This window comes from Drosophila simulans, chromosome 3R (assembly GCF_016746395.2).
Source record: "Drosophila simulans strain w501 chromosome 3R, Prin_Dsim_3.1, whole genome shotgun sequence".
Taxonomy (NCBI): domain Eukaryota; kingdom Metazoa; phylum Arthropoda; class Insecta; order Diptera; family Drosophilidae; genus Drosophila; species Drosophila simulans.
In genome coordinates, this window is record NC_052523.2 from 2,011,937 (window position 1) to 2,026,603 (window position 14,667).

The window sequence follows — 14,667 nt, forward strand, 5'->3', positions numbered from 1 at the left end:
TACTAGTTTGTTTTAAATATTTATTTTAGTCGCATAAACGGTTTACACACGCAAAACATTTAAAATTCAAATTCCACTAATAAATATTGTTTGTTCTTGAATTTCGTTTCTTATGCTTCACATTTATGCTGTTAACTTTCACACTGAATCTTATCAATATGTTATGTATACATATAATATATAATCTTGTTGTTTAAAAATTTCGTTTAAGCTTCCTTCAGTTTAATTTATTTTGTCTAGTTAATTGCTTTCTGGGAATTGCCCTTTCTTGGATTCTGTATCCACTATTGCAATCGATGAAATCTATGTTTTTCAAGCTTCTTTTTTCAAGACGAAATATAATTTGTATAGTTGTACAGGCTATCGGAGCTTTCAGTTGAGGCAAACTTATGCCCAGATCCAAAATCGGGTTTGAGATTGGTTTGGATGAGAATAGACTTTGGTATACGACTTGCAACAATGGGTGGGTTTTGTGGTGAATTGTGTGTTGTTGAAAGTTTCTGGTCATGCATTTATCGATCTATGTATCTTTTCTTTTCCTTGGGAGTTCTATTAAAAAGCTGAGAAAAGCTAAAGCGGAGATATAGTAGTTGGGGAAACAGTATGCACATTGAAAGCGTGAACTCAGAGTGAAATGAAACTACCTCCAGCACCTCACATAAATCCGTCGAAAACTACAAAAACTTAATAGACCATCCAATAATACACCTAGACTCTGATATAACAGACAATCGCACAGGACCAACGACGGAACAATGCAAAAATGACATAAATGTTGTGTGAGATTACGCTAATCGTCCTTTTTTGGTCCTGGCCATTCCTTTCAGCGATAACAATCGATTTGCTACAATTAAATTCTCTTTAGCTGGCTATCGCCATGGGCTGAGCAATGATAATACTTGATTCTAAGTTCTAGCTGCTTTGGCAAAATGTTAACTTAGACGACCAGGTGCGACACATCGCTGGTGTATCCGGGCGAGTAGCGAGGTGGCAGGACACTCTGCTGGGGCCGTGTCTTGCCCAGCATGGGCATGGGCATTCCCGGCTGGTTGGCGGCCATCACCTTCGGACTCTGGCCAGGCTTGCCCAGTTCGTAGGGCCGACGGATGCGCAGAACGTCGGCGGCGTCTCCTGGCCAGGCTCTCTCCGGTCCCAGTCGCTGACCGAGGCGAGGATACCGGCGCTTGTCCACTGCCAGACTGATGGTGCCCGGGGCATGGGTGGAGTTCAGGCCCACGTTGTACTGTCGCTGCATCGCCAGCGAGGCACGAATAGTCTTTCGTTTCTGGGGAGGAATGTAATTACTCAGATTGATCATATCGAGACTGCGTCGAGTACCCACCTCTATGGTGCCCCGCCACTTGTCCGCCGCATGTCGGGCAATGTCCAGGCGCTTCTGCTTCTTCACCTGGTGCTTCTTGTAGATGACCTCGATGATGATCAGGCCCACGCCGCCGGCAATGCCCACACCCACCAGTATGAACACTCCCGCCATGTTTTTGAGCCCCAGAGTGTTGGGCGTCTTCTCGAAGAGCTCGCAGTTCTGCTGGACGTGTCCGTGGAAGATCCACTGCTTGTCCAGTTTTTCCATGAAACCGCCTGCAAGAAAAGTCATTAGATGCCGTCCAATGGTATACATGTGTAACTCCTACTTTCGTGGAACTCCAAGATGGCCAGCGTGACCGCATCCGTCCAGGGCGAACCCTTTTGCAGTCCAATTCCGTAGCCACTGCGTCCGAACAGCTCTCCGGCAGTAACCAGTTCGCAATCCTTGGAGGCCTCGTACTCCAGCCGGGATGAGTCCCAGATGAAGGCCATGAGCTTGCTGTGGACACAATCGGACATTATTGTTATTGCTTGACCAGTTTGGATTTGGATGGAGGGGGTTACAACATGTAGGAAGAAACGTTCAAGAAACTAGAAAGATATGCTAGCTTCGAGTGCCGAAACTTGCCTTGCCCTTGCAGATGCTTTTAAGGATTGTTCCTTATATCCGTAGTAAAATTATAAAAAATAGCCTTTACTTTTTCATTAAAGAGATGTGTGATTATTCACACTTCACACTTTTTAAGTTCCCGAGATTAGGACGTTCATACGTACGGACATATCGAATCGGCTATTACATACCTCTTTCTTTTCAATCAATCTAGTTACTCTACAAGTAACGGGTACATAAAATGACAGTTTTAACTAATTAACTTAAATAAGAAAATGTAAAATCTACAATATTATTAGTTAAAGTTTGAGCAGACCAATGAAAGTACGATATTGATATATTTAAAACGATCTGCAAGGACTTCAGACATAAAGATGCTAAGATATGGAAATACAAGATGGTATAGGGGCGGATATTACGGGGGCAAGACCAACACGAACACGATACCGCTAACGATTACAAAACATATCATATCATATCATATAATATCTAATAGATCGAAACAGAGAGAGAGAGAGCAAGAGAGATAGAGAGACAGAGAAAGATAGAGACAGTGGCGTTAGGTGGACTGAATTGAATTGAATTGAAGGTGGAGTTTTGGAGAGTGAGTAAAAGTAGTAGTAGTAGTAGTAGTATAGTTGTAGTCTGGTTCTGGATCTGGACAGTGGTGCGATGACATGCGATGCTACGCTCAGCTACGAAAAGGATCGTCGGCCTGAAGCAATCGTTACCCCTTCTTCACATCCTGGATGGCCTGCTCGGCGGTGGCGTAGTTGTTCGCCTCCATGGTGCGGTACATGTTGGAGAGCTCCACCTGGCGACGGAAGTACATGTCCACGGAGGAGCCCTTGACGGTGGCGCAGGTCAGGTTCTCCATGGTGTTCCGCAGCCGGGCGTCGTTGATGCCGCTCAACTTGGTCTTGGGCCGCTCCAGCACGAGGAAGGCAGCCAGGTTGGCGGTGTACGAGGCTACGATGATCATAGCAAATCCGGCCCAGACCATGCCCAGCACCCGGGCGGAGAAGCTCCGGGGCGTGCCCTCGCCAATCCCACTGTTCAGCAGGACTCCCCAGGCGAACCACACCGCGGAGCTGAGGTTGAGGGCCTTCTCCTCGTTGCTGTCCGAGTGCGAGAGCTTGAAGCGTCCGAACGGCGAGAATCTGAGTTCGGAAATTTGGAATTGAAACGTGTGGTTAATAGGATCCGGATCTGCAGGCCACTCCAGGCGGGGATTAGCTGGTCGGGGTGCCATTCAACCGTCCAATGCAGCAGCCCTCTGCTTCGCCTCACTTTTGCTTGGGTGGGTTTTTGTGGTGTGGTGGGGGTATGGGATGGGATAGACCCAGGATTCACTCACCTGTCCAGCAGGTAGAGCACGAGCGCCACAACATGGACCGACACCATTACCAAGATCCATAGCGTGTTACTAAACGGCTGCAAGAAAGACACGAGAGTACTCGATCGTGACGGTTTCTTCTCGAGTATTGTAATGCCTTGGTATTTGAATGGCTTCGAGAATTCAATGTACTCGGCACGCTCCGGATTGATGGTTAGTGGTGCCACGATCATGCTAAATGGAAGTCCGGATTAGTAGGAGGAGTCGCATGCTGGCGGTTCCCGCATCGCTTACTCGGCACGTTCGTTGACCAGCTCCCCGATGAGGCCCGTCCACTCCTTGCGCAGCGTCATCGCTCCCGTGCTGTTCCGCAGGATGTAGTGCCCGAACTGGCCATCCGGCGAGAGGGCCAGGTCGTAGGTGAAGTTGATCCGCTTGGACAGCTCGATCAGCAGGTCGATGCAGTAGCCGCGGCAGCAGAACTCGTTGGCTGTCGACGGAAAGGGTAAGTTTACATCGATTTTGTAGTCAATGGAATTGGAGCACCAACCTGTGGCATCCGAGTTGTTGAACAGCGGACACGGACGCTCATCCGGCTCACAGCGGAACTCATCGTCGCCCATGCGCCGCACGTAGACGAAGGGCTTCTCCTCGATGGTCAGCAGCTTCAGGTGGGTGGGAATCATGATGCCCTCGGGCTTGCGGCGCTGCTTTCCCGGCCAAATGATCTCGCTGTCGTTGATCCTCATCCGCATCTTGGCCCGCATCTGTTCATTCGGTCATTTGGATTATGTTTTGATAGCTTCGAAGATAAAAGAAGTAACCTACGCTGTCATAGCTGAACTTTCCAACCACGTGCTTCTTCTGCTGCTCTCGAATGTTGATCACATCGTAGCCAGCGTAGATTCGGTCACCATTGTCATCGAAGGCCACCTGACCCGTTTCTCCGGTGATATTACGGCTTTTGAGGTATTGGAACAGTCGCTTGCCTGTCGGATGTTTTGGGTATGACAATAACTTTGGAACACCATGGCCACTTCAGAGTTACTCACCCGATTCCCAGTTAACGGCCGAATCGCCGCAATCCTTGGGAGCCTCGGCAATGGTCTCGTTGGAAATCATCTCCTTGATGGCCGACGCCAAAACGTAAACGCTGTCCTGTTGGTTACCAGGTTACCAAATATATACTTAGGATCTCTGGAGCAGACGGACTTAGCACTTACCCTGATGTGCCCCTTGTCACTGTGGGCATGCTCCAGCTGGAGACCAAGCACTCCGTCCGGAGTGTTGTTGGAGAACAGCGCCTGCTCCGTCACAATCCACACGTGACCCTCACCGGTCATGTTGTACTCGCCGGCATCGCGGAAGATTACTTGAGCGTCCTCCGTGCTGTGGATGAATTTAAGGTACACATAATAATTACAATTTCGACATTTCAGGTGTTTGGGTCTTTCATGATTAGTATAGAGCACTATTGAGCTTGTTTATAAGCTAGACGAAATCGCAATCTACGGTCTTTTAAAGGAGCAGTAAAAAGTAGAAGGAAGAGACATCCACTTTCCTAACTGCCTCATATTCCATAGATTCTAAGTTACTAAAGTTATTTATTCATTAGTAGAGCAACCAGTTCTATCCACCAGAATTCACAAGCTGTCCCAGTTAACCACAGGACGGAAGTTACTTTATGGTGTTTACTACCAGAAACCAGCGACCTTCCTTAGGAAACTCTAGCAAGCTAACCAAGAAACCATCCCACATATAAAATAATAGTAATAATACACATATGTAAATGGCTAGTAGATCGTTGCCTCCATTCGATGAAAAGCAGAAACGACCAGTTGGCTAGTCCAAGGCACGCCCATGCTGGAATTCAATCTCAGTAATCTTGTGTACGCCGCTTTTCCATTGACACCAATTTACGCTCCGTAAACATAAAATCATTTTATTCTGAATTGACAACAATTGACTGACGGGCTTGAGAATTAAAATTAACCAGTCATCCGAAGTAAGAAATGCATCAAGATTGACAACCATATATGTACATATGTATGTAATTGCCCAGCAAATAATAAATATTAAAATATTAAGTTCGAAAGCTCCAACACATATATTTATTGATTTAATTTAGAATCTTTTCTTGGTAAAGCTAAATTATCATGGGTGAAAGTCACCAAATCCAACGAAGTGATATTTGATTATTTAATCGAGTGACGATAGCACTGATAAATGATTACCACCAACTGCAAACGTCACTATCGATGGTACTAATTAGGAGCACATTACCTACGCAAATCGGAGGAACTCACCTGGCGTACATGAGGTAGACCCTGGACTGGGCGGTCTTCATGTCGATGAGGTGCTCGGTGAAGCTCTCCAGCTTGGGCTCGAACTCAACAATCAGCTCCACGGTGGCGCGCACATCCACGTCGTCGTAGTAGGTCTGCGATGTCGTCTGGAAGCGACCCAGGATGGCCCGGCCATCCGTGTCGGAGCTGTGGATGATGATTACCTGTCGCCAGCGGAGCAGATAACGGAACAACTCAATAAGTCAATAAGTCAAATTTGGGAGCAGCATTTCGGGGGGCAGGTGCCACAGCCACAGACTGAGCATCTATGGATGGGTGACCCTGGAACATACCTTCGTGTAGGCAAAGTGGCTGAGCATCTCCAGCCAGACATCCGCCTGGTGGTAGTACGGCGGCACCGTCCGCAGGAAGGAGACGTGGATGTTCTTGTCGGAGAAGGCCGCGTCCCGCGAGGAGATGCCAATGACGGGAATTGAATAGAATCCGCTTGTGTAACTCACGGCCGCCGGCGACAAATCACCTGAGGTTTGCTCATGCGAAACGACTACGGCGTACACCTGCGGATGGAAAAGAAAAGGGTGCCGGGGATCGGGGGACGGAGAACCAAATCAGTGGAAATAAGCAATGATGGGAGGATGCCAAGAGGGAGGTCTCCTGGCGATGGATGGGTGGATGCGAATCGGAAGTGTAAATGGCGCCGAGAGGGCGTTTAAATGCCGAAGCGAAATAAGATACGTTTCGAATTCATAAGGTTGAGAGTACTAATGGCAAAAATAATGAAGGCGTAGATTGAGCTACAGCATCATAAGATACTTGTCGACTTTATACAAATGTACTTGAAATTAACATTGATTGCCGGTCGAATGCTACAGTTTCGAAACGCACCTTTCAGATCCTCCATTCAATGGAGTCAATGGCAGTTGATTTGTTTCCTTTGGGTAATGAAAGGTTGGCAATGGACGCGCATTTTGGGACCTGACATGATAAATTCACCCCTACATTAATGATGACAAACGATGACGCCCCGAAACAGACATCTCATTGATTTGGACCCGGTCCAGTGGGCGTGGGCTTCTGCTGGGGATGGCATCCCGCAGCGACAGAGACGCTCATGATAAATGTGGCATAATATGGGGAATGTGATGGATGGAAGCCAAAGATAATCAAAATGGCAGGCCAACCAGTTGGCGGCAAAAAGTGTTTCAGCTTTAAGTGACGAAGTCTCACACTGGCGGGTACATTGCACTTTAAGCGCCGAAGTGCTCTTCGTCATTAGGATTTTATGAACACCTTTTTGTGCATGACAGCGGTAATTTATTGCACGAGAATCCAGTTTGTGATTCCATTGATTGCAAGTACAGTGCGATGGAATACCTTATTTCATTTAAATAGTTCTTTACATTTGTAGCCAGTTTATAATATTATACATTATTATTTAGAATAAGTGACAAATTACTTTATAACGTTTATATTATAATGCTGCCAAATAGTAGACAATATTATAAGTCACTAAGTTCAACTTAAGACCATCAATAATTATTAAGATAATTAAGACAGCCCAACTCCTACCAATATATCCTACTGCAAACCTGGTGCATAACAACATAAAGCATTTAAGTGATACAATTATAGTTAAATTTGCACATTTAAGCACTCTTTCGCTCCAAGAGTTCCAGCTGGTTAGCTCATGGATATTGGAATCTGCTGGCGCATTACCGCTTGTCATCATCCCATTTCCGAATCATTTCCCCTTGAATTATGGAAATGAATCGAACCAGGTCGGGTTAAACACAGATACGAGTATGTGTGCAGCTTCAAGCGATGAAGGAGTGGTCGGAAATGAGCAGGTAATTGCATTTGGCCACCGACTTACCCGATTCTCGATGAGCTTGTCGCACACATTGAAGACCGTCTTGATGGGATTCTTGTCCATGCGGATGGTCTTGTCGTAGTAGGTGACCTTGCGCGGCACATACTGCTGATCGAAGTTGAGGTGCTGCGATTGGATGGGAAAGCGTGATTATCGCATTCGGATAAGTGGAGCATCCAGTTAGTCAATGGGCTTGCCTTTATTGTGGTGCTGAAGTGCTCCTCGCTGTCGGAATTGCTCAGTACGCCGCCAATGTTGTACGTCGAGGGATTATCCGAGGCAGTGTGCCTCTGGGCGGCATCAATTGGCGCCACCAGGAGAACAATGGCGAGCCCGAACAATGGCCGGCAAAAAACAAACCCAGCCACAGCCATGATGCGGAAGTCTATAGTTTCTGGGGGAGGATAAACGAGGTGTTTTGTGCGACGATTTCAATGGTTTCTCGAGCAAACATCCAGCATTTTCTGCAAGTCGAAAAGGGGAGATGCCGCATATTAATGCCAATTTCCATTTCCATTTACCAATGCAGCAAGGCCAATGCTCGAAGACAAGATTTCTTAAAGTTACACCCATTCACAATTTAGTTTCCGCATTTTTGAAAGAACAGATCTTTGAATTCGCGCTAAGTTTTGTTACATATGCGGTGTTGCCAGATCGCTAAGAAATGAATACCAACGCAAGATCGTTAGGGTGACCATTTTATTGTTTTAATAGGCATTAATTTGGCTTAGAAGAAAAATGTAAGTATGTGAGTGAAGAAATGGGAAGATTTTAATCGTCGGTCACCATATCAACATTAGCTATGAATATTTGAATTGCTATATTGTTGCTACCATGCTTACGGTAAGTGACTAGTATTTAGTCTGAGTTGGTATTTCATCCCTGCGCTCCCACCTAATTTATCATATGGTTCTGCACTTGTTTATGCCATTCCTTGACAATAGTAAATTTAACAATTAACATGTTACTGTCATATATCTGTGCATAAAATAGTTAAGATCTCAATTATACCACTATTAACGGCTAACTAGTATTTTTCGCGCGGTCACACCAATCGATCATATGGTTCGACGGCTTTCGAACACTTGTTGCTCGACCGCGCTTTCAGTCGGACGTGTTTTCGCTGGGTTCTTCCGCGTCGGTCCGCCTTATCTGCGCTGCGCTGGCACTTCGTTGGAGTGAGGGAGACGGAGGAGCTGAGCGGTACGGTACACGAAGTCGCGCATGACGCGGCGCCCTGGAAAATTGCATTTTCGTACGCTTCGAGCGCGTAATTTATGCCCGAAATGCTGGCCAATTTCAATTTGTTGGCCTGAATGCGACGAGCGTGTGTGGGTGTGTGTGCGTGAGTGGGAAAAGTGCCTGGAAAAGTGCGTAGAAATCGACAATCGTTTTGTTTGCCCGCGCTGCTGCTGCGCTGCGACTGCGCTGCTTGTGGGTGGTCAACGGGATCGCGGGGCCGGGAGAGCCGATTGTTGACGTTGTTTCGCATGCTGCCTCTCTTTCTCGCAGCCGGAATTGTTTGTCGCGTGTTTTAACGGCTATTTCTTATTGACAAAACCGCCTCTGCCGACGTCGCTGCCCCGGCATTGTTATTGTTATTGTGTGTGGTTTCTGGCGCTCTTCTTCTTCTCCCTCCTCGCCGTATTCCCACTTATTGTTATTCTCTCTTTTCCGCGGCTAAGTGCGCGCACTCAAGGTGAAAATATATTAAGTTCTTTCGAGTGCCCGCGAGTGTTTGAATTTGAATAAAATAAATATAAAGTCAAATTCGATTTACGATCGTCGCCTATCGACGGATGATTCAATACCCATCACCATACAGTGGCACATCTGTACAAGGGATATTTTTACATTCTGCGGTGAGTATCCCACGACAACGACAACGACTACCTGTTGCCAATCGAGCCCAGTTACTGGTTTTTCTGGTTTCCCGAAGGGCTTGCCGGCAATTTAAGTAGGTCATAAGGCAATAAGCCTATCGCGACCGAACCGATAGGCTAATTACCGCGATAGCTATTATCTAGCAGTCACGCCCTCGTTTCCATTCCATTTGATTTTGATTTTGATTTCGATTTCGTTCTTGCCTCTTGCTTTCGCTGAATAATTGACAGTAAACCAAAGCGAAAGGGCCAGAAATGCGCTGTGATTCAATTACGTTGCAGTGGCAAGTATTTGTTGCTTACACGAAAAGAAAATGCAAGGGAAAATGACATAAATCCATTTGTTTATCGGGTGTATGGTTCTATGCCAGCACTGATTGTGGTCTTTAAAGTAGCATACTTAAAACCACATATTACTTTGCACTACTGAGCGGTGTACTTAAATGAACTAACAAGCCAAACTTACATAAATCCTTAGGAAAACAAATCCGTCATATCAACCCAACTTAAACCTCTCACCATATGTGTACCTAATGCTTTGCAAAATTGTTTTGTGGTGATAAGGATTGTTTGTTGCTATACAAAAATTGTTTAAATGGCAGTGTTTAAGAATTATATAGCAAATGACGAAGCAAATTAGTCATAATTAAAACTCGTTTATACTCGTAGAGTTCAAAATTATGTAATAGGTACTCGTACAAGGAATCGTTTCAGACCCTACAGGGTATATATATTTTTGATCCACCGTTTCCACGTTCGTATGAATGTCGAGATTTCAGGAACTAGAAATTATATATTTCTATGTCTATATTTTCTCTCAGTGCACAAATCTTGATTGCAGACAACGAGAGAAAGAGCGAAAGGGAGAGAGAGAGTGAGAGATGCTGACTGGGCGACGCGTGCTTAATTAAGCGCCACATTGTTGTTGGTGTTGACTGGGCAGGTGGCGAGCGATAGAGTGAGAGGCAAGATGAGGGATCCCAAAAAAAAAGGGGGGGTGGGGTACTGAAATAGTGGACGTGTTGAGCCTGCTGCACGCGATGATTTCCATTTAATTGCCTGGGGTAAAAAGATGGCCTTTCATCGCCAAATTGCTCTCTGACCAAGTTTTTTGTTGCAATTGAAAGAGCGCACTTCACTACTTCTTGATTTGCATGTAATCAAGATTGGGTTAATGGGCCTATGATCACACTATTACGATCAATTATATTCACATTTAATGTCGAACAAATTACTAAATTATAAAATTAATGGGACACATAGATAGTATGTGCAGTGAGTTTCACTTATTGAAGATAACTAGTCAATTGAGATGTCATTTGCGGGTACTTTGAACAAGCGGCTTTTAATTTCTAAACGCTAGTTCGGAATAGTATTTAATTTGATTTGATTATTATGTTTTTGTGCAATTATATATTAATATAAAAAAAAAAGTTGGAACTTGACAACTATTTCCTCTTTAACCACGATAAGTGCTTAAGTTAAAAATTGTGCTATTTGTTTTTTTATTCTCTCAGAATCACTCAACTGTAGTTTCAAATTCTACAAAAGTTGTCATTATTATTTGTAAAATGATTTTTAATCAATATCAATCATCAATAATCATCAATAATCACCATTTTAACTCGCATAAGGCGATTTAAGACAAACTGACCACAAAGATATCACAATGAATAAATAAAACACATTGGGGATTCTCAGCCATGCTTATTTTTTTGACCACAATCGTGTGTTTGCTCCAATTTATGTGGGCTTCCCATGAGCATGTGCATAATTTGCAACTGAATTGAGCAGATGGCGGGGATTTTGCGGCAGGGGGGCAGAAAAGTGGGGGGGGGTTGGCGCCTGGGAGCGCCAGCAATTAACATAAACAGGCAAATTGTGTAAGCGACATTCTGGAGCTGTAAATAAAATATAAGCGCCCGCCCTCCGCCCATCCGATGAGCACAGCCCACTTGGCTGCAATTATTAAGTGTGTGTGTGTGTGTTTGGATGCGGAGGTCGGGTGTTATCAATGAAGCGGACTGGATGAGGAGCAGAGTGCTCGCTCTCATCAGCGCCAGTCGAGTGTGAGTGTGTGTGTGAGTATCTGTGTGCTGCACGCTTTTTCTGCTCAGGTGGGCCGAGTTCTCTTGGCTTTTCAATTGCTTTGAGCCACCAGACAGGGCCCAGACCTTTAATGAATGGCCAAACTGGTGAAAGGAGCGCTCAGCACATGTGCCCTGCATTCTCATTACTCATGTTAAATGATTCTTAAAGGATTCTCACTTCACTGCCACTTCGCCGTCCGTCTGAACTCATATTCTATTAATCTCCATAAATAGTTGATTAGACCTCCACAGTTTCAAAGCTCCCAGCATCCAGATGGCTGAACAGCGCACCGAATTTCCCCAAGGAAAGCTGTTACTCTCACTCTTTCAATTCCCAAATGAAGAGTATCGAACAAACACTTAATATATACTATCAACTATACTATGTATAACTATGTATAAAAAACGTGGTATATATGTCATCAGACATGGGTTATACTTTCGACAAGGTTTCTTATGAATTTCACACTTCGATTTGCTCGCCATTCGAATTTTCGCATGTCCATTAATACGCCAGTTAATGAACTTTGAGTTGCACGGTTAGGGTATTCGCGATTATACGTCTCCATGGAAAAGCAGTATAAAATGTAAATAGTATAATTCAAAATTAAATCTATAAATCAACGAATAGAATTGGGCACCTGAAATCGCGCCGAACTAATGTAAATGGAAAATATTTAACAAAATATAAGCACGCAAGATATTTAAATTCCTTCAATGGAAAGGGCATTCCAACGTCGGCAGAGCCCTTGGAGAATTTCCCTCGTGAGTTTTTGTTCAACTATTTAACATAGCGAACGTGCCATGGCCGGCATTTTATTCAATTTTCGTGTTGGTGCAGCGTGTGCGGGGATTGCAGATTGCGGGCTCCATTGAATGTGGCGCTGGTGCATGGAGCTGATGATGGACGGGCGGAGGAGGGCGATGGAGCAGTGGGTGGAACCGCGGGCGGTGGCTTCGCCGGCTCCAGCGTAATTCGAACTGACAGGCTGACAACAATGAGAGCATCAAGCTCGACGGCGGTTCGCATTTGATGAATATTCGCTAAAATATTTGCCGTGGTTTTCGAGCATGGGATCCAGTCGCACAGGCACACAGGTAGCGATTCCAAGCAGCAATAGTTGCCAATGAACAGCCAATGCAACCGCAAGAGGGGTTCAGATTGTTTGACTCCGCCGTAAAGCGGTTAGAGCTCAATTGGGACAATATCGATCAGGTCGCCGGGCGGATGGCCGGGTAATTTCTCCCGCTGGCCAATTTAAGATAATTTAATTTGCCCTCCGTAGACGGGAATTGTTTTATGTGCGATCTGGAAAGCAGGCAGGGAGCAGGCAGGCAGGCAGAGGACTCTCCAAGGACTCGACCACAGACAAAAGCTTTGACAAAAGGGCCCGAAACTTTGAACCAAACTCTGTCGCCCTTCGACCGACTCGTTCGCTCGCACTCACGCCCTGTTGCTGTGACCTTTATCCCTTCTGCTCCAGCCCATGCCAATGCCGTCCTGCCACTTTCCCCATTCACTGTTCATTGTTGTCCAGCCGTGTGTGTGCGGCTCAGCCGGGAAACCCATCTAAGCCAATAACCAAGTCGACGATGTCCCTCCTCCGCCTGCCTCGCAGTTCCGACATTCGTGGCGCTTTGTGTGCGATTCCCATTTTCCATTTTATATTTTGTGTACTTTGCCGCATCTCTTGGTAGGCAATTTTCGGGAGCATTTTTCACACACGAATTGCCAAACAGATGTACGTATTCCGCCTTGCTCCACTGGGTCCCAATCCGTCGGCTAGATGACAGTCAGGAAATGGGGAGAGGTGGGGAAGCAGGGCGGGATTGGGCCATTCTGTGCATGATTTCAAGCATTGCACATTGATGTGGCTCACTGCCCCGAAGTTCCCCATTCGGTTCATTGTTGCTAAAGTGCCTAATGCCCAACAATTCGATGGGCTTGAGAAACTATTTGGATTTAGGTAGGTCAACAAGAGAAAGGATTCGAGAAATATTCTTGTTTGCTCAACGGACTTTCGAGTTCTTTGGGAATATTCGTCGCTTCTGAGGATTAGATGTATATCCTAACAAATACCCCTTGTATTGATAATATACTTAAGCAATATTTGAATAAATACCTGTGTTTAGCATACATATATCCTATCTATTATACTAGATAATCCTATGGTAACCAATTACCATATTGAATATTAAAATATTATACACGTGTATTTATAACTCATCCACTAATTGACCTACACCGAATATAGTATATTTACAATTAGTACAAATGCAATCCTTAGCCAGAATATCTTGAGAATCAAAAACAATCAAAAAGGGAACAAGTCCAGGGAAAGTGATGCCTCCAGCTCAACCATAGTCGTAATCGAGAATGGGATCCCTCTCCGTGGTGGTCACATTGATCTCTATAAGGCGGAGCTGCATCTTATCCACGAGGGGTGCAAAGGCAAACACACTGAGGATGAATATGACAAAGCCTACGATGATGAGCAGGACGCAAACGACGACGGAACACACGATACACTGGGCTGTCTGGACGGAATCCATGACAAAATGGACTGGCGCGACCACGCCTCAATTGACGAACGCCACACTGAAAACTATTTGGGGTCATTGGCGGACTCTCGGGCATGGCCTGAAACTGATTGCATTACTTCACCACCGTGGATGTCCTTTCCGCGTATCCATTTCTTCAGTCCGCGCCTTCGTCGAGATTTCGGGGCATTTAATCAAGTTATTGGTGGGTGGTTATCGCGAGTTAAGTTATGCAAACACTTTGTGTGCCACTCCTTCGGGATGCTTTGCTTTCTCTATTCTTTTTGCGCGCACACACACTCTCACAGACCCACACACACACACACAGAGGGAACTTTTATCACAGGCACACGGTACGAACTTTTATCCCTTTGTTCCCCTGTTTTCACTGACAATTTTAGGTTGTTTTAAATTGTGTTGAACTAGCGGAATTTCCGAAATTTCTGTTAATTTCGATTCACTGACAATTTTCGCCCAGAATGAGCTTTCCGTATCGGATTTCACTGGGCCCAGCATCGCATCTCGCATACGCACCGTGGCACCAGGCAGCAGGAGCTGTGTTGCCTACTTTTCGACGCCCGCTCAACGCGACGCCTGGCTTTTCCGCTTTTCCTGCCTTGCTTTTCCGGGGCTGCGAAGGACAACGTGGCGCTTTGCGCGTTGCTCGTCTACTGAAAAGTCGTCTCGGCTCCTCCAAAAATCCCT

General features: G+C 45.5%; 3 protein-coding genes across 4 annotated transcripts in view; 1 reads left to right on the top strand and 2 right to left on the bottom strand.

The window, feature by feature from the left end:
- On the bottom strand, nt 1-14,642 carry LOC6726819 (glutamate [NMDA] receptor subunit 1). Its single transcript, XM_016175954.2, has 15 exons — nt 14,497-14,642; nt 7,646-7,912; nt 7,452-7,574; nt 5,911-6,135; nt 5,579-5,781; nt 4,496-4,661; nt 4,325-4,430; nt 4,101-4,261; nt 3,823-4,039; nt 3,567-3,762; nt 3,294-3,506; nt 2,668-3,096; nt 1,653-1,825; nt 1,343-1,599; nt 1-1,285 (listed from the first exon to the last, which is right to left on the bottom strand). The coding sequence occupies exons 2-15, from the start codon at nt 7,820-7,822 to the stop codon at nt 938-940; spliced, it is 2,994 nt and encodes a 997-aa protein (XP_016033321.1). The 5' UTR covers nt 7,823-7,912; nt 14,497-14,642; the 3' UTR covers nt 1-937.
- Nucleotides 8,505-14,667, top strand: part of LOC6726821 (inositol 1,4,5-trisphosphate receptor) — a 22,321-nt gene continuing 16,158 nt past the window's right edge. For both annotated transcript variants that reach the window (XM_016176138.3, XM_044923415.1), the window contains exon 1: nt 8,505-9,310. The gene's annotated coding sequence lies outside the window, so the exon portion shown is untranslated. The remainder of the gene's footprint in view (nt 9,311-14,667) is intronic.
- On the bottom strand, nt 13,609-14,440 carry LOC120284963. The gene is made up of 2 exons (XM_039294806.2): nt 14,082-14,440; nt 13,609-14,027 (listed from the first exon to the last, which is right to left on the bottom strand). Exon 2 carries the CDS (start codon nt 13,972-13,974, stop codon nt 13,777-13,779), a length of 198 nt encoding a protein of 65 aa, XP_039150740.1. The 5' UTR covers nt 13,975-14,027; nt 14,082-14,440; the 3' UTR covers nt 13,609-13,776.

Excerpts from the sequence above, each read along its gene's own strand:
- LOC6726819 (XM_016175954.2), bottom strand. The coding sequence starts at position 7,822 with ATGGCTGTGGCTGGGTTTGTTTTTTGCCGGCCATTGTTCGGGCTCGCC. Across the intron at positions 4,431-4,495 it reads GTGACAAGGGGCACATCAGG|GACAGCGTTTACGTTTTGGC; the intron begins GTAAGTGCTAAG and ends GGTAACCAACAG. Across the intron at positions 3,763-3,822 it reads CAACAACTCGGATGCCACAG|CCAACGAGTTCTGCTGCCGC; the intron begins GTTGGTGCTCCA and ends TTCCGTCGACAG.
- LOC120284963 (XM_039294806.2), bottom strand. The coding sequence starts at position 13,974 with ATGGATTCCGTCCAGACAGCCCAGTGTATCGTGTGTTCCGTCGTCGTT.